Below are 24,008 nucleotides of genomic sequence, written 5' to 3'. Positions count from 1 at the left end.
ATGGATAAGGTAGGCGGGCTTCAAAGAGTCCAGGTGTTTGCCCAAAGAAGCTTAGAACATATTATGGGTGAGACAGCCAGAACCCACAGAGAGAAGGCAGCAAGGCTGGAGGTCAAGGCTGATCAAGGGATCACGGGCAGCTCCAAATGAGCAACTCACGCCAGCAGAAGCAAAGGTCTTTAAATTATTGCTCTTAATTCTTCTTATTGATAATTTTATTGTTTTATCTTTTCTGTAAATTTGTTGAGATTGATTCATTTATTTTACAAAAAGCGGTGTATAATTTTTATGAAACAAACAAACCCTCTAGTCTGAAGACACGCACACCTCTTTCATTCTGCAGCGCACGCACCCTGGTGTCTCCAGACTGGTGATTTATGGTGGGAGGCATCTGCTTCTTCGGGGTCAGGGAAGATGTCTGTGACAGTCCAGGTTCTGAATCTATGGGCCCCAATAGTCTGGGAGGATCCAGCTCCTCATCTGGTGCCCCTGCAGCCTCCGGTTCATTATCCATAGAATCACAGAATTGTAGAGCTAGCAGGAACCCCCAAGGCTCATCCAGCCCAACCCCCATGCAATGCAGGAATTACAGCTAAAGAATCCCTGGCAGATAGCCATCCAACCTGTGTTTAGAAGCCTCCGATGAAGGAGAGTCCACTTCAAAAAAAATAAAAATAAAAAATAAAAATAAAAAAAGAAGGAGAGTCCACTTCTCTGATGAAGAAGAGTCCAACTCTCACCATTAGAAAGTTCTTTCCTATGTTTAGTAGATATCTCCTTTCTAGGGTTGCCAGACTCAATAGAGGACAGGAATTCTGTGCCTTTGCCCTGCTCTCTTTTGAGTCTGGAAACCTTAAAGAGAAACCAGCAGACCCTTTGTTTAATTTCCAAGCAAAGGGTCTGCTGGTTTCTCTTTAAGGTTTCCAGACTCAAAAGAGAGCAGGGCAATTAAAGGCACAGAAGTCCTGTCCTCTACTGAGTCTGGCAACCCTACTCCTTTCTTGTCATTGGAGTGCATTGGTTTGGTTCCTACCCTCTGGAGCAGCAGAAAACAAGCTTGCTCCCAAGCTTCCATTAATTTGGAACACCGATGGATTCAGGAGGTCATGACTTCATTGGGCACATGTGATTTCCCCTCTGCCTCAGTCTGGGCCCAGGGTCATTCATTCTTGTTCTGCCACCAGGTTGCTGGCTTGCCAGGCAGCCAGTGTGACACATTCTCTCCAGCAATCCTGAACTCCCTGGGACAGAAGGCTCTCAGACTCTCAGTGCAGCAGATTGAGAACTGCATCCCTGGCAGCGTCCTGGCCTCTTCTCTGCCTTCCTTGAGCAAAGTTCAGGGCTGGGACCCTGAACAGGCTGGCACCATCCTGGAGAAACTGTTCAGTTCTGGATACCAGGTGAGAAGAACATTGTCCCCTTGTATATGAAATACATACAGCTGAGCAGGACCCTTGAGGAGACATGGGAGTGAAGAAAAACATCTCACCTGGTACAGGGAACTTCTGCAAAAAGTTGAAGTTTTTTGCCAACAGGAGCTGCCCATCTGCAAATCTTGCCTTGGGGAAAGAGGTGTAGCTCAGTGGTAGAGTATCTGCTTTGCATGCAGAAGTTCCCAGGTTCAGCACCCCAATTTGCAACTCTGAAGAGTCCCCAGTTTGCAACTCTGAAGAGTCACTGCCAGTCAGTATGAACAGTGCTGAGCTAGATGGACCAATGGCCTGACTCAGCAGAAGGCAGTTTCCTATGTGCACATTGGCCTCTGTGTCTGGCAGGTCAGAATGAGACTGGTAAGAAATCAGTCCAATGAGAAATGGGTCAAAAGCTCATGTAGAAAGGAGAAAAATGTCCCGACTAAAGAAGAATGGCAACAGAAGTTATCAGAATATTCAGAAATGGTGAAACTTGCTGGAAGCATAAGAAATCAAGAATACAAAACTACAGTGGTACCTCTACTTACGAATTTAATGCGTTCCGAATGCACATCCATAAGTCGGAAAAAAAATTGTAAGTCAAATCCCATAGGAATGCATTGGGAGAAAAAATTCGTAAGTCGAAGCAACCCTATCTAAAAATTCGTAAGTAGAAAAAATCCTATCTAAACCGCATCCAAGATGGCGGATGGAGCTCCGTTCATAAGTAGAAACATTCGTAAGTAGAGTTGTTCGTAAGTAGAGGTACCACTGTATTGTAAACAAATTAAGACATTAGCAGGATTAAAGTAAAAACATGCAGTGACAGAAAACATATATTGACTAACTGGGATAAACAATAAATAGGGCTAACATGGAAATGCAGTTAAAAAAAACAGTATAAATGTAAGAAACCACAAAAAAGGGGTAGGGTTGTCAAATTATGATGTGGAATAATTCAAATTTATGTTTTGTGTTTGTTGTAAAATGAAAAGTATAACTAATTTTTTTATTTAAAAAAAAAGTTCATGTAGAAGTCCCCTAAGAACATGGCTCAGTGTGGGCTTGCAGTGTCTCCCAGCTCCAAGCTACCAATTCAGTCTTCTGGGTGAAGTTGACTATTGGATGACCAACCTTGTTTCTACAGCTAAGAGTTTCCTATTTACAGATTCAGGATGGCCAGAGCCTTGCAGCACTTGGGAGTTTGGTGGTTGGGTTGAGCCACACCAGCCTGGAATCCATACCTGCCCAGGTGGTCTTGGACGCTGTTAAAGTCCCAAGCTTTGCCAAGCAGCTGGAGACTATGCCACCCACTGTGAAAACAGCATTTGTGGAAAAGGTGAGGCCTTTGTTTTTCCTGTTAACTCATTGTAGTATTGCGATGCTATTATTTGTTAAATGGTTTTTGAAAATTCTTCTGTTCAGACAAAACAAACCCCCAGAGCAGCTTGCAATCTGAAAGACACGGCACAAAAAGAAAAGGGGGATGGGGAGGGAGAAGGGGGAAAATAAACTGAAGCACTAGTTCTTAGTTACAGGATCCTTGACCTGTCATAATGGAAAGGTTTCAAGGAGAGGGGAAGCTCAAAATCTCCAGCCTTTCATGAGAACTGACAGAGAGGCCTAATAATAACAGCTTTCATGTTTTTAAAAGCACTTCACATACATTGTAATTATTGTTTTTTTTTAAATATATTTTATTAATTTTCCAATTAAAACCAATTATATCACATTCATTATTTCAAATTATACACATATATATATCAATCAAACCGAATGTTATGCCAAATCATCTAAAGAATTTTTTATTTGGGTTCCCATGCTTCAAGAAATTGGGGATTCCTCGCAACCGTCCACTGCCGTCTTTTTTCTAAAGTTCAAATCGTCCTCCAAGTTCATAATAATCCAGATCTTCCCCTTACAGTCACATAGATGTTTTCCACTTTCAACCGATTGTTTCCCGCTGCTGAGATAAATATCAAACGAGGTTTCACAAATGTTCTTTCTCCTGTGTGGGTTAATCAGTCCAGCCTCCCCATAAATCTTCTTAGTCTGTAGCTCCCTGTTGCGTCGAAGCAGCGCCATCTTAAAAAGCTCAAATCACTTTCGTTTTCTCTCATAGCCATGAAGATTAACGATCTTTATAAAATTTACAGCTTTTCCAGGCAGAAGACCCAAACATCAAACCATAAACTCTTGGTAAATTAATGGATCTCCTTGCCCTATAGCTGAACTTAGCTTCAGGTCGCTGCTCCAATTCAAAGTGCGTCACAGCTCATAAATCCTCCGAACGCGTCCAGGACTCCTTCCGTCCGACTAGGGGGGGGGGGCTTTTCTCATCTGCAACTCCACATCTTTAAAAAATATGCTCAGTAACAACAGTTTATAAAGTTCAACTCACACAGTCTTTTGCTTCTCTTTCACTCCAAACAAGCCAGGACATCGCGTCTGGGAAGGTACGAAGTAACTCATATGAAGAAAAATAAAACTCCATTCCCTTATCGCTCCGTCCCCATCAATCCTTCTTCCAGATGATATACAGCCTTTAACTCCTCTCCCTCAGCAGCATAGATTTCTCAGCAGTAAACAGTGCTTCTTCCCCTCCTTCTGAAGTATGTCCATAGATTTAAGCCTAATTATCTTCTTTAACCATGGAAATCCCCGCCATGCAGATTAGCGTCCGGGAGTCCTGGCCCTCGTAAGTGCTTTTCAGCCCAAGCTCCCCCCACTCCATAAACAGTCGGAGTGGGCCTGGGGGCATCGCGGGCCAGCGGCCCCTCTCCGTAACCCCCGGAGAGGGTAGGGGGTTGCCATTTACTCCCCTAGCAACCGCCAAATTCCTTACGAAGGTCAGAGGGATGGAAAACAGGTCCGCCATTCCTGCCGGCGGAAACCGGAACCCCTACATTGTAATTATTGTTAGTTGACTTTAACACCAGCGGGATTAACCTTAAGTAATCAATTGAAGGATCCTTGCTGTTGCATTTCCAACCAAAACAACCCTGCTAGGCGGGGAAATAGTGACTCGGTGAGCTTTGTGGACCAGTAGGTATTTTAACCTGGATCTTCCTAAGGCCAGTTAGGAATAGGGGAGAATTTTGGTTCAGTTCTCATATTAAAGTGATATGAGGTTTTGTGAAGGCCCTGATCTAACGTATTACAGTTTACTGACACTGTGCTTTGACTCAGGGAAGGTGGAGAGCACCCCCAAACCACATTCCTCCACCTGCACACCCCTAATATTTATATTCCGATGGATTGTTTTCGCACTTTTGCCTACTGCCCAGGAATATGCAGATGAAGAGTCATCAATAAGTATTTTAAATAAATAAACAAAGCAGCCGTGATGGGCTAGATGGGCCTGTCATCCAGTTCAGCAAAAGTCTGCCCCCGTGAAGTATAACTTTGTTTTCTAGCTGGTTGCTGCTACAGCAGGATTTAACGACCTGGTAAAATACACCCCGGATGGTCTGGTTCAATATATACCAAAATCGCTGCTGGTCCCTGGTGACACATTCAACATTCAAGATCTCAATGACAAGCCATGGACCCCAGAACAGGTGAGACAGAGAGATGACTCGCCTTTATTTCCAACTCCTCCTGGACATCGAGGAGGAATCACGTGTCCTTGTTATTAACGGAAATTGTTTTTGTTCTTCTTGGTTTATTCCCATAGGCCGAGATGTTGTTTTCTGATATAATCAAGAGGGTCCCTGAAATCCACAGGTATTGCTGACCCCTAATATTCTTTTCCCTTTTTGGTCTTTGAGGAAATGCCACATTTATTCAGCCAGATGGGCTGGGTATAAATAATAAAATTATTATTATTATTATTATTATTATTATTATTATTATAGCACTCTTTCAAATGGGTGGCTTTATTTGGAGGGGAATGGTCTGAAGACAAGAGGAGAGGCCCACCCATTAGCCTAGAAGGCACCGTCACTTAGTTGTAACTCTTGCAACCCAGCTCATTCTTTTTGGGATGCTGACGAGGACACTTCAGTGGCCAGTTCATTTTCTTACAAAGCAACTTGTCTGACCAGGCCAGCAACCTCCTCTCTTCCATTTTAAGCCTCACTGGGCATTGGAATTGGAAGGGACTCGGGGCATCATCCAGACTGACCCCTCAAACCCACAACACAAGAATTAGTTGGCTCTGCCAGCCACCAGTGCCCCTGATCGAATTATGAGCCCTCCATATTAAGTGTTTCAAAGGCAGCAGGAGGAGAAGAAAGGTTAGGAGATACATCACCACCTCTCTCCTGCATACACATTCGACTGAGCCCCTCACCTTTTAAAAACCACTGCTGATGTTCTTTCCTACTATTCATTCATCGCTTATGGGGCTCCCTTGGGTTTCCAGCCTGTCCCCTTCCATACTGCAAGGTGTTACTTGTGCAGTTGCTGCTAATATGGATGATGAGAGATTCCAACAGCTACTCAGTGTTCTGGGGCAGAAGAACGTTCAGCTGAGCGAAGAACAGGTCGGTTTCTTTGCATGCATCTTGAGGGCTTTTTTTGAGATCAATATTTGAAAGTATTTTCCAAGACCTGAATTAGATCTCCCACCTCAGCTTTTATCATTGGTGTGTGTTCTTGGGGATAAGATAGTAACAGAATTGGGGCCACAAGATGTTGGTAGGGTAATCTATAGTAACCAATGGGAGAGATTGTGGAGGGTAGATATTAATTTTACAGCATGTATGGGAATTAGGGAGAATATATGGAAATTAATATTTAGGTGGCACCTAACACCGACAAAACTAGCAAGGATATATAAAAATGAGATAGACAAGTGCTGGAAATGCAGTGAAAATGTAGGGGATTATTACCATTGTTGGTGGAGTTATGAAAGAATTAGTAAGTTTTGGACAGAAATATACGAGAAATATGCTCGCACAAAAATGGAAAGGAGACAAGTTACCGACCATCCAAGATTGGCATATCAAATTGGTAGAGTTTATGAACCTGGCGAGATTAACAGCGATAGTTAGGAAAGTCCCTAAACAAAAATGGGAAAAAGAATGGAAATATGTAAAAGATTACCTTTGTAATGAAGGATTAGACTCCAGATGGGTGATTTGCTTCGAATAAGTTCGTACAAGTTTATTAGATCTAGTGTGTGTATGGGGGAAATTGGAATATGAAATAAGGATTTAGTTATATAGGAGGAAAGCATAGTTGATGTTACTTGTAAATAGGGAACTGATATGGAAAGCTGGGAAGTTTATTTAGTTTTATGCTTGTGTGTGGTTTTCTTTTGTTGTTCCTTTATTTTCCTTTTTATAAGTTTTCTTTTTAATTTTGTACAAGTTTATATAAGTTTATATAATTTTGTATTTGTGTTGTGTTGTGTTGATCTTGTTGACTTATGTTACTTTTGTTGCTTTGTTATTTATGTTATTTTTGTTGCTTTGTATTTTATGTTTGGTATCAAATAAAGATTTTTTTTAAAAAAAATAAGTAACAGAATTGGGGCCAGTCATACTGTTAGGTAGGGTAAGGAGGCCACCTCAGGCAGCAGGTGATGGGGAACTTGGTGTTGTTTGTGGGGTTTTGTTGGAGGGGTTATTGCTGTTGTTGCTGTGGGGTTTTTGTATATTTATTTTAGATCTTATGATTTATGTGGGAATTATCCAGTTTGGTTGTGTATTTTTAATGTTTTATTTCTTTTGTTATGTTCTAGTTAAGTAGTGGGTTTTTTCATGTTGCAAACCGCCTTGAGCATGGTTTGAACTGTGGAAAGATGGCATACAAATAAAATTATGTATGTATGTATGTCCCCACAGTCTGCCCTAATCTTCTCAGCCAGCCCAATGCCCTCAGGTATGGTGGCATATGCAAAGGAAATTTTGGGGGGCTTAAATTCAGCAAAACCAGCTCCAAAACCACCACAGATGGGTGTGTTGTTGTTGTTGCTGCTGTTGTTTATTTTTTATTTTTTAAAGGAAAAATCCCCTCGCCTTTTTCTGAAATAAATGACCTGCTTGTACTTCTTTGTACTTGCTAACAGAATATTCTGGTTTGTTTTTCAGCTGAGCTGCTTAGCCAAGAAGGTACTGCTCAGTGGACCCCTAGAGGATTTAAACAACTATCCTAAAGACTTGTTTCTCTTTTTAAGGTAAATGTGGAGTAGTGTTATAAGATGTGGTGGGGTTGAGTGATGCCCATGAGTTCCTTCCAAGCTTGTGATTGTGTATTTGTAAGGTTGGAATCCACCAAAGGGAACTACTTCCAAAGTCTTTGTTAAGACATTGGCCCTAGCCGGGCTTGTAAGCACCCTGCTTTCACATGACTAAAGAGTGGTCATGTTACTATGGAGATGACTGGCTGGCGATGCTCTTTCAGGAGGAAGCGGGTTCTTCCCCACCCCCTCATCTGTCTTGTAGATAATAGAATAAGAAGCCAGGGGATGCTCTTTTGTTTAGTCCGGCTGATACCGAGACCTGGAATGACACAGAGAGGCTTGTCTTGTGCTGTGCTGAACCCAAAGCTATGGTTTGGGGGAGACCCTCTCCCCCAGCAACCTAATGGAGAAGCAAGATCTGTTGGAGTACTGATGCTGTGAGCCCCTCCATCCTATGCTCAGGTTGTATATATGTTCAAATAAAACCACCATCTTAAAAAAAAAGACACCACAGTCTCCAGTTATCTTCATTCCAAGGAAACCAGAAGTAAGCACTAGAACAAACTAAGGCCAGATCCGGCCCAATCGCCTTCTCAATCCGGCCAGCGGACGGTCTGGGAATCAGCATGTTTTTACATGTGTAGAATGTGTGCTTTTATTTAAAATGCATCTCTGGGTTATTTGTGGGGCATAGGAATTCGTTCATTTTTTTTCCCTTCAAAATATAGTCCGGCCCCCCACAAGGTCTGAGGGACAGTGGACCGGCCCCCTGCTGAAAAAGTTTGCTGACCCCTGCACTAGAACCTCTGAAATATTTTTGCCACTTGGAGACTGTGATGTGGCACAGTGGTATATTAAATGCAGAGGGGGGAGAGTCAATCAATATGCACAAACATTCATTAATCCTTTCTTGTTTCTAGGCCTTCAGACCTTGCAGCAGGTGAAAACTGCAAGGAGTATGTCACTCGCGTCGGAAAAGCCAATATTGGTGTCCTGGAGAAAGATTCCCCACAACGTAAACAGCTTCTGTCAGAGGGGTTAGCTTGCCTGGTAAGTAAAGTATAATTCTGGCACCCTAGGTGGCAATAAGAGCAAAAGCATTTGTTCTAGCTTGCATCTGTGCAGAATAAGTGGCAATCTGGACCAAGAAACTCTCAATTTAACTCGAAAACACCCTAGGGGGGGGGAATACTCTTCACAGCACAGACTTCAGGTTTATCTCTTATGCCCATGACCTCAATGTGAAATACAATCAGTTTGCCAATAAGCACCTGATATCACATGATAGAAGCTGGGTTTTATCTCTCTTCTCCAGACTGGAAAAAAAATACAATTGGTAGGTGAATCAACTGCTGTTCTAGCTTATTTATGTATTTGTAAAGAGACATTGGGATGCGGGTGGCGCTGTGGGTTAAACCACAGAGCCTAGGGCTTGCCGATCAGAAGGTCGGCGGTTCGAATCCCTGTGATGGGGTGAGCTCCCATTGCTTGGTCCCAGCTCCTGCCAACCTAGCAGTTCAAAAGCACGTCAAAGTGCAAGTAGATAAATAGGTACCGCTACAGCGGAAAGGTAAACAGCGTTTCCGTGTGCTGCTCCGGTTCGCCAGAAGCGGCTTTGTCATGCTGGCCACATGATCCGGAAGCTGTACGCCGGCTCCCTCAGCCAATAATGCGATATGAGCGCCGCAGCCCCAGAGTCCGTAACGACTGGACCTAATGGTCAGGGGTCCCTTTACCTTTAACTAAAGAGACATTTTTATCAATGAGGGCCAATTTTAATAGTTGAAGCAGATTGTTACGGGCAGTTTTTAGACTTCTGAAGTCCTGGTGTGTTTTTCATGAGAAATTGAAAGGCAGCAAGTATTGGTCTACTCAGTCTCAAGTTATCTCCCAGTTTCTAAAATATCTCATAATAGTACCTATACAGTAAATACAGAAACTAATTTAATGAAATATATTTGATTATTTGGTTAAAATATAGGTTATTAATCAACTAAATTATTTTAAGATGTTGATAGCTTCTCTTTTTTAAAAAAATTACACAATTTTTTTTACAAACTATTTTCTTTAGGACATCCATGACCTGCAGGTAACTAAGGAAGATGCGGCAATTCTGGGCCACTTAGTCTGTGACCTTGGCGCAGACTACATCACAGCATCCGGCAACAATTTCCTGACACAGTTAAATCAGTGCCAGTCTTTCACACCTGAACAAATCAAAGCAATCCAAACTCTCCTCAGCAGTGGAAGAACCTCCTTTGGGTAGGATCACCCCGCAGGTTTAGTTTTTTGTTTTTGCTCTTTTGGAGTTTTCTGAATTCTCCTGAAAAGAAAACTGGTTGTCAGAAATCTGTTTGGATTGCCACTGAACAGGGCCGTCCCTAGGCCCAGGCTGGGTGGTGCAAGGCGCCAGGGCGCCTGGCCATCAGGGGCGTGGAAGGGGCGCCGAACACTGGTGTCTGCCTCCGCGCGCCTCTGCTGTTGAGCGGCTTCAGGCAGCTCTCCGGAGGTGCGCGGGGAAAGCGAGCCTGGGGCCGCCTCTGCCGCGCCTCTGTCTCAGCTGCTGAGCAGCTGCAGGCCGCTCTCCAGAGGCACGTGGGGAGCGCTGGCCTGGGGCTGCCTCCTCTGTGCCTCTCAGCTCCCTGCGCGCCCCTCCTGCCCGCCTCACTCACGGGTGGCGCCGGAGGGATCTTGGCACCAGGGCGCCAGATATGGTTAAGACGGCCCTGCCACCGAAGCTAATTCATTTGCATTTGCCAGTGCAAACAGCATTTCAAAGCTAGAATTGTGGGTTTTTGACTGGAAATGTTCATCATGAAATGTTATATTTGCAGCAAAAGCTAGGTTCCCTAAGAGGAAGTCATGCCTAACACGGATACAGAGCATAGCTGTCAAGTTTTCCCTTTTCTCTCGAGGAAGCCTATTCAGCATAAGGGAATTTCCCTTTTTTTAAAAAAGGGAGAACTTGACAGATATGATACAGAGTCAGATTATAGAATAATACCTAAAAAGCAGAGTTAGGCTATTACCATGTCACTAACTGGCAGCAGCTTTCCAGGTTTTCAGACAGGAGTCATTCCTCACCCTTCCTGAACGTGCCAGGGTTTGAACCCGGGACCTTCTGCACAAAACACAGATGTTCTACCACTAAGCTACAGCCCATAAATTCCACAGCTTCAAAAGCCATGCTCTGTAGCTGAAAGTTGGGGTTTGCCTAAGAAACCTGAATCTCACACAAACAACCACCAATTTACACAGTACAGGTTTCATTTCCCCATGGAATTATACTTTTTACACATGCAGAAATGGATTTGGAGCGGGTAACTATGATCTTGCAATGTCGCACAGGTTCTGCAACTGAAACCAAGGCTTTAAATGACAAATACTTGATGTTGGATCCTTTTGGTTTAGTGCTTGCAAAATGCAAGTGTGCAATTCCTTGTGTTCTGCAGCTGCTCAATGCCTAATGAAGGAGAAATTATATTCTAAATGTCACAGTCATTGCTTCTGATTGGAACATCCTCTCTCTGTGAAACTCATGCCCCTACTTCAGAGCTCCATTTTGTTGATATGTAGCTTGCTGATAAGTTTCCATCCCCTTTCTCTCCACTCTCAGGCTTCCTTCAACATGGTCACCTTCTACCCTGGAAGAAGTGAGTGGTTTGCTCCATATATTTGATCACAGCATCTTACAAAGTATTCCTGCAGTAAGTCTCTTCTCTCCCCACTCCCCATGATCAAGGGAAAGCAGAATGGTATTTAAGTCTCTGTTGAAGTGCTGTGCTCTGGGTCATGTTTGTTTGCCAGGAAAATAGGATGGGGAAATTGTAAGTGGGAATTATTGTGGCCCTCACTTATCCTTGTCACAAATGTGATAAATTGAACCTAAGCAGCCTAGTCTCTTCAAGTCTTTATCTCCACAACTTCTTGTTCTACCCTATTTTCAAATTCAACTTATATAGAAGAATCTGAAGAAGTGTGCATGCACATGAAAGCTCATACCAAAATAAAAACTTAGTTGGTCTTTAAGGTGCTACTGAAGGAATTTTTCTATTTTGCTTCGACTCAGACCAACACGGCTACCTACCTGTAACTTATATACACTCTCTCTTCCAACCTTTATGCAAGGAGAGTGGACACCTTGTTAAATTTCTGTTTCCCCTTATTTGTCAAGCTCCTAGTCAAAAACGTTGTGCAAAACCTCCTGAGCAAAACATCCCCTTGTAAACTTTTGACCCTCCTGTGCAAAACTTCCAACTGCAAACCTTTATCCTTCCCGTGCAGGAGACTGCTAAAGCAAAAACCAGCTGATATATAACAACCAACCAGAACACAAATTGTTCATTAATTTCCACCTGTGTTCCATTTTCCATCACTAGTGCTGCCACTGAAGTTCTGTAAATGAGAGCAGGCAAGGGGAAGGTCACATCTCATGATTCTGCATCAGTAACCAACTTTCATATGATGGGTCTTGTGTTTGCAGTGACTTTATACTGAACTGTTTGTAACTGCTTTGTGCAATGATGACTTTGTTAGCCATCTTGAAAGGTAAGGTGGGATAAACCTAACATCATCACCATTTGCATATTATTTGCTGTGGTATTCTGTTCTGAAAAATAGCTATCATGGTCATGCTACCAAACCCCAAATCCAGGAGAAAGAAAGGAATCTGTATGCATTCAGCTTAAGTAATTGAGAATTGCATAGATTTTCTAGATCTTACATCCTTCACCACATAGGTGTTTCTTTTTCCTTTTGCAGAATGTATTAAAGCCATGGCTGAAAGACTTCTTACACCATTCCCATATGCCAACAGAACAGCTGGCATCTGTTGTGAAAAACCTCCAACCCTCCAGGCTGAAACGTAGTGAAGGTATGCAGCAACACTGCTTTTAATCCTAGAGCTACAGTCATACCTCGGTTTAAGTACGCCTCGGTTTGAGTACTTTCAGTTTAAGTACTCCGCGGACCTGTCTGGAACGGATTAATCCACTTTCCATTACTTTCAATGGGAAAGTTCGCTTCAGGTTAAGTACGGTTCAGGTTAAGTATACCTAGATTTCCGGAACCAATTGTGTTTGTAAATTCACACAAACAGCAGATCCCATGATAAAGCTGTTACATGGGAAATGTAGGAAGTTGCATTATACTGAGACAGGCTGCTGGTTCATCTAGTTCAGTATTTTTAACACTAACTACCAGTGGCTCTCCAGGGTTTCAGGGAGGAAAGTTTTGCACCCATACCTGAAGACACCAGAAATGGACCCTGGATATATGTGAAACAGATGCTGTTTATATTGCCAGACTTTACCACTTCCGTTTGCAGTGAGGGGATTAGAGGGGGCATTCCTGAAGTCTTCTCTTCCCTATATGAACAGAAACTCCTACTAGGGATGAGGGAGAAATTCAATTCAGCTTGCATCTAAAGGCAAGTCTACCTAATTTGCCCTTTCCAAAACAACACACAAAGTGAAACATAGCCATCCTTCAAAACTCAGACTTCCCTAAATTTTGCAGTGCAGCAAGCTGTTCCCAAGCTATTAAGGGCTTGATATACTAACATTAGCACCTTGAACTTTGCTCTGAGCAGACAGGACCTCACTCCCACCAGCAGCTGTGTTGTAGCATACGGCACTAACTGCATCTTCCATATCAAGCACAAGGGAAGCCCCGCGTAGAGTTCATTGCAGTCATCCAACCTTAAATTACTTGCATAGTTAATACAGGTTACAGAATTTAGCCTCTCTCCAAATACATATTTAGCAGAGAGCACCCTACAATACATAGTCTGTACTTCCTGGTTCAGAGGCACTATGCTTCTGAATCACCTGTGGCTGAGGAGCAAGAGGGGTGGACCTAAACAGACAGGACCTTGATAGGATCCAGCAGGGCTCTTCTGAGGTTCTTGCATCCACACCGGCTTGTCAGTTGTGCGAGATCTTCAACCCTGGTTAACTATTGAGTCTTGCCTTCCCAGGGTGCCCAGCTGATAAGACCATAACACCGGAGGTGCTTGATGATGAGCTGATGCCTCTTGATTACAATAACGAGGAATTACGCCAGTGCTTGAATGACACAACCCTGCAGGCCAATCTCAACAAGATCTCAAGTTATGCTTTCACTGAGGAGCAGTTGCTGGTGCTTAAAGAAAAGCTGGACCGGGTAATCAATGTTTTGGCTTTCATAGTTTGCTAAGAGAGACATGGAACCAGGGCTTGAGTTCAGCTATTGCTCATCTGAGACTGCAGGCAAAGGAGACTGGTCCAAGCAGATCAATAGATTGAGGCCTTTCACTCTCTCTGTCTCTCTCTCTGTCTCTTTCACTCTGCCCCCACTCATTCATTGAAGTGAATGAGCCGCTGCCCCACCAATCTCAGCCTGCCCTCAGCAAGCCCTCTCCCTGCCTGCCTCCTGGCTAGGGAGGTAAAGTGGCACCAATTCCCTTTCCTTCCCTGTCTACCAGCTCCACCTGGTACGCCAGCCAAGACCCTACCTGTCTCGCCAGAGCAGTGCATGCTCTGGTTATCGCCCGCTTGGACTACTGCAATGCTCTCTGCGTAGGGCTACCTTTGAAGGTGACTCGGAAACTGCAACTAATCCGGAATGCGGCAGCTAGACTGGTGACTGAGAGTGGCTGCCAGTACTATATAACAACAGTCCTAAAGGATCTTCATTGGCTCCCAATGCATTTCTCGACACAATTCAAAATGTTGGTGCTGACCTTTAAAGCCCTAAATGGCCTTGACTCAGTATACCTGAAGGAGCGTCTCCACCTCCATCACTCAGCCCAGACACTGAGGTTCTCCTCCAAGGGTCTTCTGCTGGTTCCCTCACTGAGAAATGTGATGTTACAGGGAACCAGGAGGAGGACCTTCTCGGTAGTGGCACCTGCCCTGTAGAACGCTCTCCCATCAGATGGCAAGGAAATAAACAACTATTTGACTTTTAGAAGACATCTGAAGGCAGCCCTGTTTAGGGAAGTTTTAAATGTTTGATGTTTTATCATGTTTTTACTATTCTGCTGCGAGCCACCCAGAGTGGCTGGGGAATCATAGCTAGATGGGCGAGCTATAAATGATAAAGTTGTTGTTGTTGTTCCTCCATCCTGCCTTAGTCTCATGCAGCCTCGTTTCTGTTAAGCTCCCAGTTCGTCCTCTGTGAAATGCCATGTTGTTTGCCTTGCTGTCATGAAATTATGTAACTAATGCAATATACATAGTTAATTGTGTAAGTTAGGTTGTCAATATGTTGTTTCACCCCATTAATTTCAGTGCAAAGGAAAGATAATGCAAATTGCCGGGGGGGGGGGCTTAATCAGTTATGTGTTGTTTGTATATTGAAAGCTGTAATACCAGCAAATATCGAATACCAGAAATTCACTTGATTTCTGTTCTGCACACGGGTTGAAAAAGTGAACACCAGCCATTTAGCCATTTCCTCTCCCCTTTTCTTGTTGTTGTTTAGTCGTTTAGTCGTGTCCGACTCTTCATGACCCCATGGACCATAGCACGCCAGGCACTCCTGTCTTGCACTGCCTCCCGCAGTTTGGTCAAACTCATGTTCGTAGCTTCGAGAACACTGTCCAACCATCTCGTTCTCTGTCGTCCCCTTCTCCTAGTGCCCTCAATCTTTCCCAACATCAGGGTCTTTTCCAAGGATTCTTCTCTTCTCATGAGGTGGCCAAAGTATTGGAGCCTCAGCTTCACGATCTGTCCTTCCAGTGTCCCCTTTTCTTAGTCACCAGAATCTCCTAACATTCCTGCTTCTTATTTCCAACCTGTCAGGGGGTGACTCTGCCTGTCATGGCCTCTGGTGCTGCCTGTTGTTGATCTCTGCATTCCTCCCCTCCAATCCTGATGGTCACCAGCTCTCTCTCTCTCTCTCTCTCTCTCTCTCACACACACACACACACACACACACACAGAGAGAGAGAGAGAGAGAGAGACACTAAGGCAATCTGTCTCCAGATGGATGTGTGCTCTGAGAAAGGACAGGAAATGTTCCAGCAGTGTTCTCAAACACTGATTTTTACTTTGCAATCCCTACAGATCTATCCTACTGGGTATCCCGATTCGGTTATCCGTGACATGGGAGGCATCCTCAGCATAATGACTCCTGAGGATATTAAGAAATGGAAGTTCAACTCACCAGACACCCTTATTACTTTGCTGGACAACGCGCCCAATGACGAAGTGGTAACGTCAGCCTTAAAAGCACAGCCTCCCCTGATTTTCTTCTTCCCCTCCTTTTCCAAACTAGAAGTTTATTTTGATTTTCATCCATTATTTCATTCATGAATCGCTTCCTAGAAGGAAAACATGAAGAAAACATTTTACATGCGTAAAGAGGTGCATTTGGTTGCAAAGTTTTAGAGGGACGGCGCTAAAATATACAGAGCTTATGATGCCTCTGTTCAGGGCCGGCTCTAGGTAGACCCCCGGTGGCGCAGGGCACTACGGCGCCGGCCCGCCAGGAGGGCGCCGCGAGCTGCACCCGCCCGCTGGCCGGCCGGTTCGACGCACAGCTGCGGCACAGGCAACTGCGCTGTGCCTGCCCACCCGCCACGCTGCGCCCGCCCGCCCACCGCGCTGGGAAACGGGGGGGGCGCTGGAGGGATCCGTCGCTCCACGCCGCCAGGGGCGCTTAAGACGGCCCTGCCTCTGTTCACCTCTACTATTTTTAAACAGGTGGTAAAGTTAATGAGTTGTTTCCCCTTCAGCCCACCCCAGTGCATTTTGGTGCCTCAGACCAGATTTCTGAATATTCAGAATATATAAAACGTTGATAGAATGAGCCACAATGTGGAGTCAGCACAGAGCATTCCTAAGACTAGTTCAGCCGACCAACATCAGCTGGAAAAGTCATAGAAGTTGGCTTTTATATGTGTCGGACAACTGAGCCACCCTACTTCAATATTGCCTGATTGGCAATTGCTCCCCAAGGTTTCAAGCAGGGGCCATTTCAGGCCATACCTGGAAATGCCATTGGGGATTGCAGCTGGGACCTTCTGCATGCCAAGCAGCTGCCCTGCAACTTTGCTGTGGAACATAAGGAGGAACATAGATGCTGCCTTATGTCCCTCTAGCTCACTATTGCCTACACTGGCTGGCAGAAGATCTCCAGAGTTACAGACAAAGGACATTCCCAGCCCTACCTGGGACCTTCTGCATGCAAAGCAGGTGCTTTACCACTGGGCTATGGCTATTTTATCTGAAAGCCACCTGAGTCCCTGTCTGAGGGAAAGGCGGGGATATAAATAGATATAATAATAATAATAGCTCTTCCCCCAAAAAGATACATTTGTAGAATGGCCCTGAAACCCATCGTTTTCAAAGGTTGCTCAGGCTTGGGCAGGTGTCTGCAGTGGGGGTGCATGGTCCTTCTGGTGAGACCCCTGAGAATGTTTCCTTTTGGGACAAGGGTGGAAATGGTCAAAATAGTAAAAGGTTGACATAGTACACTTAACTGAGTTTTGGCTAGTTCATTAAGCAGTGTCTTAGCTTTGCTCCTGTAAGACATACTTACAAGCCACTCTGTTTTGGGTTGGAAATTATTTCTTTTAGGCCAGGGGGATTATTCAGGTATATGGCAAGGATGGAGGCCGGTTTGATGGCGCCGTTCTGGATGCTGTTGGGGGACGTTACATGTGCTCCTTGACCCAAGACCAGCTTAAAACGATCACAGAGAACGCTATCAAGTGAGTAAACTCCTTAAACACCCTTCATCTCTTAGCAAGAAAGGAGGTCCACTTTCCATTTAGCAAATTGCTTCCCCGCAAAGAATACCAGGAACTGTAGTTCGTTAAGGGTGAGGAGAGTTGTTAAGAGACCCCAGTCCTCTCACGGTGCTACAATTCTCGAAGTTCCCTGGGAAGGTTATACCACTCTGGGAATTGTAGCTCTGGGAGGGGAAATAGGGGTCCTCTAACATCTCTCAGCACCCTTAACAAATTACAGCTCCCAGGATTCTTTGGGTGAAGCCATGACTGTTAAAGTGGTATCACAGCATTTTAAATTTATTGTCAAGTACGGGAGTTCCCCCCTTCCTTCTGGTAGCTCAACAATAAGAATTAACGAGCATTTGGTAGATTTATAGTCCTTTTATTACAGCATTATGTTGCTTGGTCCCAGCTCCTGCCAACCTAGCAGTTCGAAAGCACGTCAAAGTGCAAGTAGATAAATAGGTACCGCTACAGTGGGAAGGTAAACGGCGTTTCCGTGTGCTGCTCTGGTTCGCCAGAAGCGGCTTTGTCATGCTGGCCACATGACCTGGAAGCTGTACACCGGCTCCCTCGGCCAATAATGCAAGATGAGCGCCGCAACACCAGAGTCAGTCACGAGTGGACCTAATGGTCAGGGGTCCCTTTACCTTTACCTTTTATATTGCAAGTACAAACAGGCAACCCTCCTCAAGGATATCAGTTGCCTACTCTAACTCCTCCCCACTTCCGCAGCAAGAAGCTCACCAACGAGAATTCCCCCCCATGTCTCCTTTGTTCTCTGACATGCTCGGACCTCCGAGTTCGGGGGGGGGCTTCTCCCCCACTCTTGATTGATGTATTGCTCAACTGCTCCCTCCCTTCTGGTTGCTTAGCTACTATCTCATAGCTGGGTAGCTCCTCTCTCAACTGAGCAGCTTCTGTATCTGTCTGTCTCTCTGCTTCTGGAAATGCTGGAAGCGGGGGGGGGGAAATAGTCCCCCTCCTCTTCTGTTAGGAGCTGATCTCCCTGTGATTGCTTTCCCCAATCTTCCAATCCAGACCAGCCCCTGACATGTATAGTGTGCAGGTGGGAGGCAGAATCCAGGGGTGCAACTTGATTATTAAGATCCTGGGCTTTGAGGTCTTCCAGCGTCGGCCATTAGAAGGTCATGTGCATTACTTCGGTTTTATAGTGCACAATTTCTCTTCACATATTGTATTTTATTCTGTTATAATTTGAATCCCATAGAATTCCAATCATAATACAATATGGGAAATAAAAGAAACAATTAAAGTACAATTAAAATTCAATAGAGTGGTACCTCGGTTTACAAACACAATTGGTTCCAGGAGTCTGTACTTAACCTGAAGCGTACTTAACCTGAAGCAAACTTTCCCATTGAAAGTAATGAAAAGTGAATTAATCCGTTCCAGACAGTCCGCAGAGTACTTAAACTGAAGCATACTTAACCTGAGGTATGAGTGTAATTGGTTCTGGAAGTCCGTACTTAACCTGAAGCGTACTTAACCTGAAGCGAACTTTCCCATTGAAAGTAATGGAAAGTGGATTAATCCGTTCCAGACATGTCCACGGAGTACTTAAACTGAAAATACTCAAACCGAGGTGTACTTAAACTGAGGTATGACTGTATGCATATTCAGTGTAATGGATGTGCAGTCTCCTATCTTCACAAATCCACAAACATAAAGTGCATTGGGGTGGCCTTGGGCCAATCCCTGCCTCTCAGCCTAAGCTTCCTCACAGGGTTGATTTGGGGATTGAACCAGCCCTGCCCTGGGGTCCTTGGAGAAAAAGGTGGGATATAAATGAAATAATATATAAACAAAATACTGGTGGCCCATGGACCACAGTTTGGGGGGCCCTGGAAGTTTATAAACAGATATCGTGTGGCTGTTTGTCAGAGATTCTTTTGCTGTGATTCCTGGAATGGAGGGGTTGGACCCTTGGCATCCGTTGCAACCCTACAATTCTATGTTTCTATGACTGTATGACCTAGTGAGCTCAGCTCTTGGACCCCTTCATTCCAGTGAATAATAAGCAAAGCTGAGAGAAATGTGGAAGGCCTTGGAGACTCACTCGCCTCTTCTTCCCTCTCCCTCCTTGCCTTTCTTGACAGGAGTGCCAAGACCCTCAACATTGGTGGGTGTCCTCAGACTACCAAGGTTATCCTGTACCCAAAAGCCAAGAGGGCTTACTCTGACCGACACAACGAGTTCCCTGCTTACTATAACCTCATCAAGCCGTTCCTGGGTAAGTCACAGCATCATTTTCGGAAACACCTTTGCAGTCTAGGCTGAGCATTGCAGTTTGTTGAGATGCAGCTTGAAAGCAGCAGATCAGCTCATCCATTAGGGCAAATTGGGACACTGCCCCACCATCCTCAATCTGCCCTCCCACCCACCTTCTTACTTAGAGATGGAAGGAACTGCCTATTTTTTAAAAAATGCACATATTAGGGTATGTGCATAACAGCATAGTGAAAACAAGATACAAAGATGCATTAGATTGGAGAAATTTGCTTGCAAGTATGCATATACCTGTAGTTGTCACAACTGCATGCAAGAGAATTTTGCACTAAAATTCTGATTAATTTTTATGAGGGTGTTTTGTTTTGTTTTTAATAAAACCCACAAGTTGATGCAGAAATGTAGAGAATTTCGGTTTGGGAAAATGGGGGACCAAGAGAACCGAAATTGGTATATTTGTCCTTCCCTGATCACCACCATTATTTCTGGTTTGGATCCAATTTTATTTCCTCACCATCCCTATTTGCAGGACTGAGAAAATTAAAAACAATGTTGTGGGTTTCATGGGGGTCAGTCTGGATAAAACCCTGAGCCCCTTCCAATTTTTTGGGTGCTGTACTCAATGAGGGATAGAATCTAAGAGCAGAGGCTGCTGGCCTGGTCAGACAAGTTTAGCTGCTAGTCAGGAAAACAAGAGCCAGAGTGGCTGAACTGGGAACAGGCTAGAAGCTGGAGACACAGAGACATGCTTGCTCTGTGCTGGATCAAAAGCTGGGACTGCTGGAGAAGTTAAAGACACCGTGAAGTGTTGCCTTTATTAAGGAACTTGGCAATTCAGTTCTAAACATAACTAAAAGATCTCTTTCATTGACTCAAGAAAGGTTGGCAATGTATAAGCATCAAGTTTTCACCAAGTTTTCTTCTTCCAGGAGGTGCTCCGGGTGACGATTTGAGGGCGCTCAGCAAAAATAATGTCAACATGGACATCAACACTTTCAAGGGCTTGCGAAACGACGCCGTGATGGTGAGTGGGATAATGCCGTAGGGCTGAAGATGACACCCTGTCATTGACAGGGCTGGCCTGCCCATGAGGCAAGGTGAGGCAGTTGCCTCAGACAGTAGATACAGCTCCCGGCCATCTCCTCCACACCCTGCCTCCTCCTCCATGCCCGCCACCACCTAGTACAAGTCATTTTATTACGGTCAATGACCAGTATCAAGGCAAATACACCAATTACAAAATTTAAAAACTCAAGACAAGATAAGTTGATGTAAAATCACATATACAGTACACAAAAAAGGCCGTTCTAGGTCATCCTTTTTTCAGTCAGAAAGGAAACCTTCTGACCTAGGAACGTCCATCGGTCGGTACATTACACTAAGCCTGGGTGCTAATCATTGTACGCCGTATTTTAATCGCTGCTGCACAAAACTTGGCCGCCTTGAATGTTATGACAGGATCAATAGCTAGGATGTTACAACAGTATCTAGGATAATATCTCTGGTCTCCTTTTGCTCCTGCCTTCAGCACAGGGTAGTTGTGGCTTCAGAGGAGGAGGCGACAGTGCGGGAGGGCTGTGGGGGAAGATGAGGAAGAGGTGAGGGTGGCATTCTCTGTTTCTCCTGAAGCGGCAAAACATCCTGGGCTGGCTGTGGAAAGCGACCTTCAGAAAGAACATCGAAATAAAATGAAATGAAATTTATCAGAGCACAATTCAGCCTTTGACTGGGCTTCTCTACCAGTCCCTGGGGGGTTTCTATAGGTCACACCCCAGCCTTCTCCTCATGTAACTGTACCGGGAGTGGTGTTGCTAACAAACGGGGGCGGTAGCTTTGTCCTGGGCCTACGGAGGTCAGGGCCTTATTGCACCCCCCAACGGTGGCCACAGGAGGTGTCTCAGTAGATGTACATCATTGGGCTCCTTTCTGGTGGTTAATTTCTCCCAGGCTGTAACACACGGGTTACAGTCAGATATAGCCGGTTAGGTTCCAATGCCTAAGCCAATACCGCTCAACATCCGAAACCAATAAAGTTGTGGCCTTTTCACCCACTTAAAATAAATTCACTGTGTCTTGGATCTTATTTCCTGGGGAGGGAGGGACATTGCCACACAAACACATACACACATGTACATACTGTATATCCTTTGCTGCTTACATTCGCAGTTGGAGCTTTTGAATCCCAGCAGGGTAGACACTTGCCTATAACTATCTCCCTCTGACTCATTTCACAGGAACTAACGCCCACCGATGTCAGACACTTGCTGGGGATAAATTTAGAAGAGCTGAAGACTCAACAGAATGATCCCTTCATAAGAGACTGGATCGTGAAGCAGAAGCAGTCCGAGCTGGACAGCCTGGCCCTTGGGCTCCGAGGGGGAATCCCTGACGGATATATTGTTGTGCCTCGCGAAGAAAAGAACCGTAAGAAACGGGGGGTGTTTGCTTTCGAGGGGGTTTAAATTCCAGTGGTGTAGGAGGTAGATGACCCGCAACAATAATAAAAGCTCTCCAGCTTGAGAATCAGTATGCAGGAATTATGAAAATGTCTCCATGTGTCTTTTTTTGTGTATTCAGATATATGTGCTACTTTATTTAGTCATCATTTATTTATTTTTGCAATCTGCCCTTCCTATAAGGAGTTCAGACCGTGCACATTCCCCGCCCTGCCCCCATTTTAATTGCACAACAACAGTAAGGTGGTGACTAGCCCAAAACTGTGGAAGACAGGAGTGCTGCCTGGCGTGCTCTGGTCCATGGGGTCACGAAGAGTCAGACACGACTAAACGACTAAACAACACAGCCCAAAACCACCACAGAGTTAGAAAGGATCCCAAAGGTTATCCCAAAGGCCATTGATAGGCATCCCTGATCAATGGCCATCCAGGTTCTGCTTAAAAAGTTCTTACAAAGGAGAACTGGCCACTTCCCAAGCGAGTCACTTCCACTGTCAACCAACTAAAACTGTTGGGGAATTCTTCCTTATGTTTAACCAAAAATGCCCCCTCCGCCCCAATCCGCCCCATTGGTTTTTTTTGTACTTTAAACCCATTGGTTTGAGTCCTACTCTGTGGAGCAACAAAAAGCTATTTTGCTCCATCATCACTATGACTGACTACTCTTCTGAATATTTGGAGATGGCTGCCATATCGCCTCTCAGTTCTGTCTTCTCCAAGTTAAACACTGTGTACACACCATGCACTTAAATCTCATTTAAATCAGATTGCCTCTCTCAAAACCGCATGGGTACTGCTGTTTGTTCAGGGTGCTGGAAATTGTAGTTCTTGGGTGGGGGTACGCTACAGTTCCCAGGATTCTTTGGGTGGGAGCCATGTGCTTCAAATGTATGACTTGTCTCCTGGAGACAAGGGCTATTAATTACTACTAGCCATGATGGCTGTGCTCAGGGCCGTCTTAAGCATATCCAGCACCGTGGTGCAAAGATCCCTCTGGCTGGAGGAGGCAGGCAGTGGCTGGAAGGCAGCTCCTCCAGCGGGAAAAAGGCAGAGGCTGGACTCGGCGCCTCCTGGCTCAGCTGGCTGCTTTGTGCCGGTGGCCACGCCAGGCAGCACACTGAGCGAGCGGGCCTGCGCCGAGTGAATAAGGGCACGTGCGCCGCTCCCGCCAAGCGTTGGCTCAGTTTTTCCCCCTTTTAGCCTTCTGGTGCCCCACAGAATTCAGCGCCTGCAGGCTAAAAGGGAAAAAACCAAGCCAACACTCAGTGGGAGCAGCACACACACCCTCGCTCACTCAATGCGCTCGTTCGGTGTTCCCCGGGCTCTCATCTGGCACCCTCCAGAACTTGGCGCTCCGCGCCACTAGCCTCAATGGGTAAGACGGGCCTGCCTGTGCTTTACCACCATGTTTCTGAACACCAGTTACTGGAAGCCGCTGGAGGGGAGAGTTGCTGTTGCACTCAGAGGTCCTGTTTGTGGGCCACACATTGAGGCATCTGGTTGGCCCCATGACAACAGGATGCTGGGCTAGACAGGGCATTGGCCTGATCCATCAGGCTCTTCTTGGGTCCCTCTGCCTGTCCCCTTCTGCTTCAGTGTTCTCACCCTTTCTCCTGGAAGATGAGGAATCTGACTATAGGGTCATAACGATGTTGTTTCTTGTTTCTCCAGAGACATCCGGAGCGCCCCGTGCCGCCACCATTGCCCATCTCCTGCACCTCTTCCCTGCGTTCCTCCTGACTCTGTCGTTGGCTTCTTTCCTTTCATGAAACTCTCCTGCTCTAATCAAAAAACGGGCAATGTGGTAATGATGATTGATCTCATTTTGCTACAGTTTTCTATCAACTTTCAACTTTGCCTGTGGTGGGGAGAACAAGAATACCCTTAGGGAAGTGGGTGAAGGAGATTATTTTAGGAAGTCAAACTGAATCCATTCCGGAAGTCCATTCGACTTCCAAAACGTTCGGAAGCCGCATTGGACGTTTGGGTTCCAAAGGCCGTTCGCAAACCGGAACACTCACTTCCAGGTTTGCAGCACTTGG

General features: G+C 45.2%; 1 protein-coding gene across 1 annotated transcript; it reads left to right on the top strand.

Annotated features, from left to right (window-relative positions):
* Positions 1-23,735, top strand: MSLN (mesothelin). Its single transcript, XM_060282776.1, has 18 exons — positions 1-9; positions 1,185-1,400; positions 2,560-2,751; positions 4,829-4,972; positions 5,089-5,138; positions 5,779-5,899; positions 7,451-7,536; positions 8,463-8,592; positions 9,614-9,804; positions 11,159-11,249; positions 12,304-12,415; positions 13,520-13,704; positions 15,591-15,737; positions 17,106-17,239; positions 19,381-19,514; positions 20,440-20,534; positions 21,745-21,934; positions 23,638-23,735. Exons 1-18 carry the CDS (start codon positions 1-3, stop codon positions 23,733-23,735), a joined length of 2,325 nt encoding a protein of 774 aa, XP_060138759.1.
* Positions 23,736-24,008: the final 273 nt, after the last annotated feature.

The sequence above is a fragment of the Zootoca vivipara genome, chromosome 14, assembly GCF_963506605.1.
Source record: "Zootoca vivipara chromosome 14, rZooViv1.1, whole genome shotgun sequence".
NCBI classification, from domain to species: Eukaryota; Metazoa; Chordata; class Lepidosauria; order Squamata; family Lacertidae; genus Zootoca; species Zootoca vivipara.
This window is presented reverse-complemented; position numbering and strand designations above follow the sequence as displayed.

What these genes read in the sequence shown, in the direction of transcription:
- MSLN (XM_060282776.1), top strand. An exon ending in TTCAGCTGAGCGAAGAACAG is followed by an intron (nt 5,900 to 7,450) that starts GTCGGTTTCTTT and finishes TTTGTTTTTCAG; the next exon opens with CTGAGCTGCTTAGCCAAGAA. An exon ending in CAGAGGGGTTAGCTTGCCTG is followed by an intron (nt 8,593 to 9,613) that starts GTAAGTAAAGTA and finishes TATTTTCTTTAG; the next exon opens with GACATCCATGACCTGCAGGT.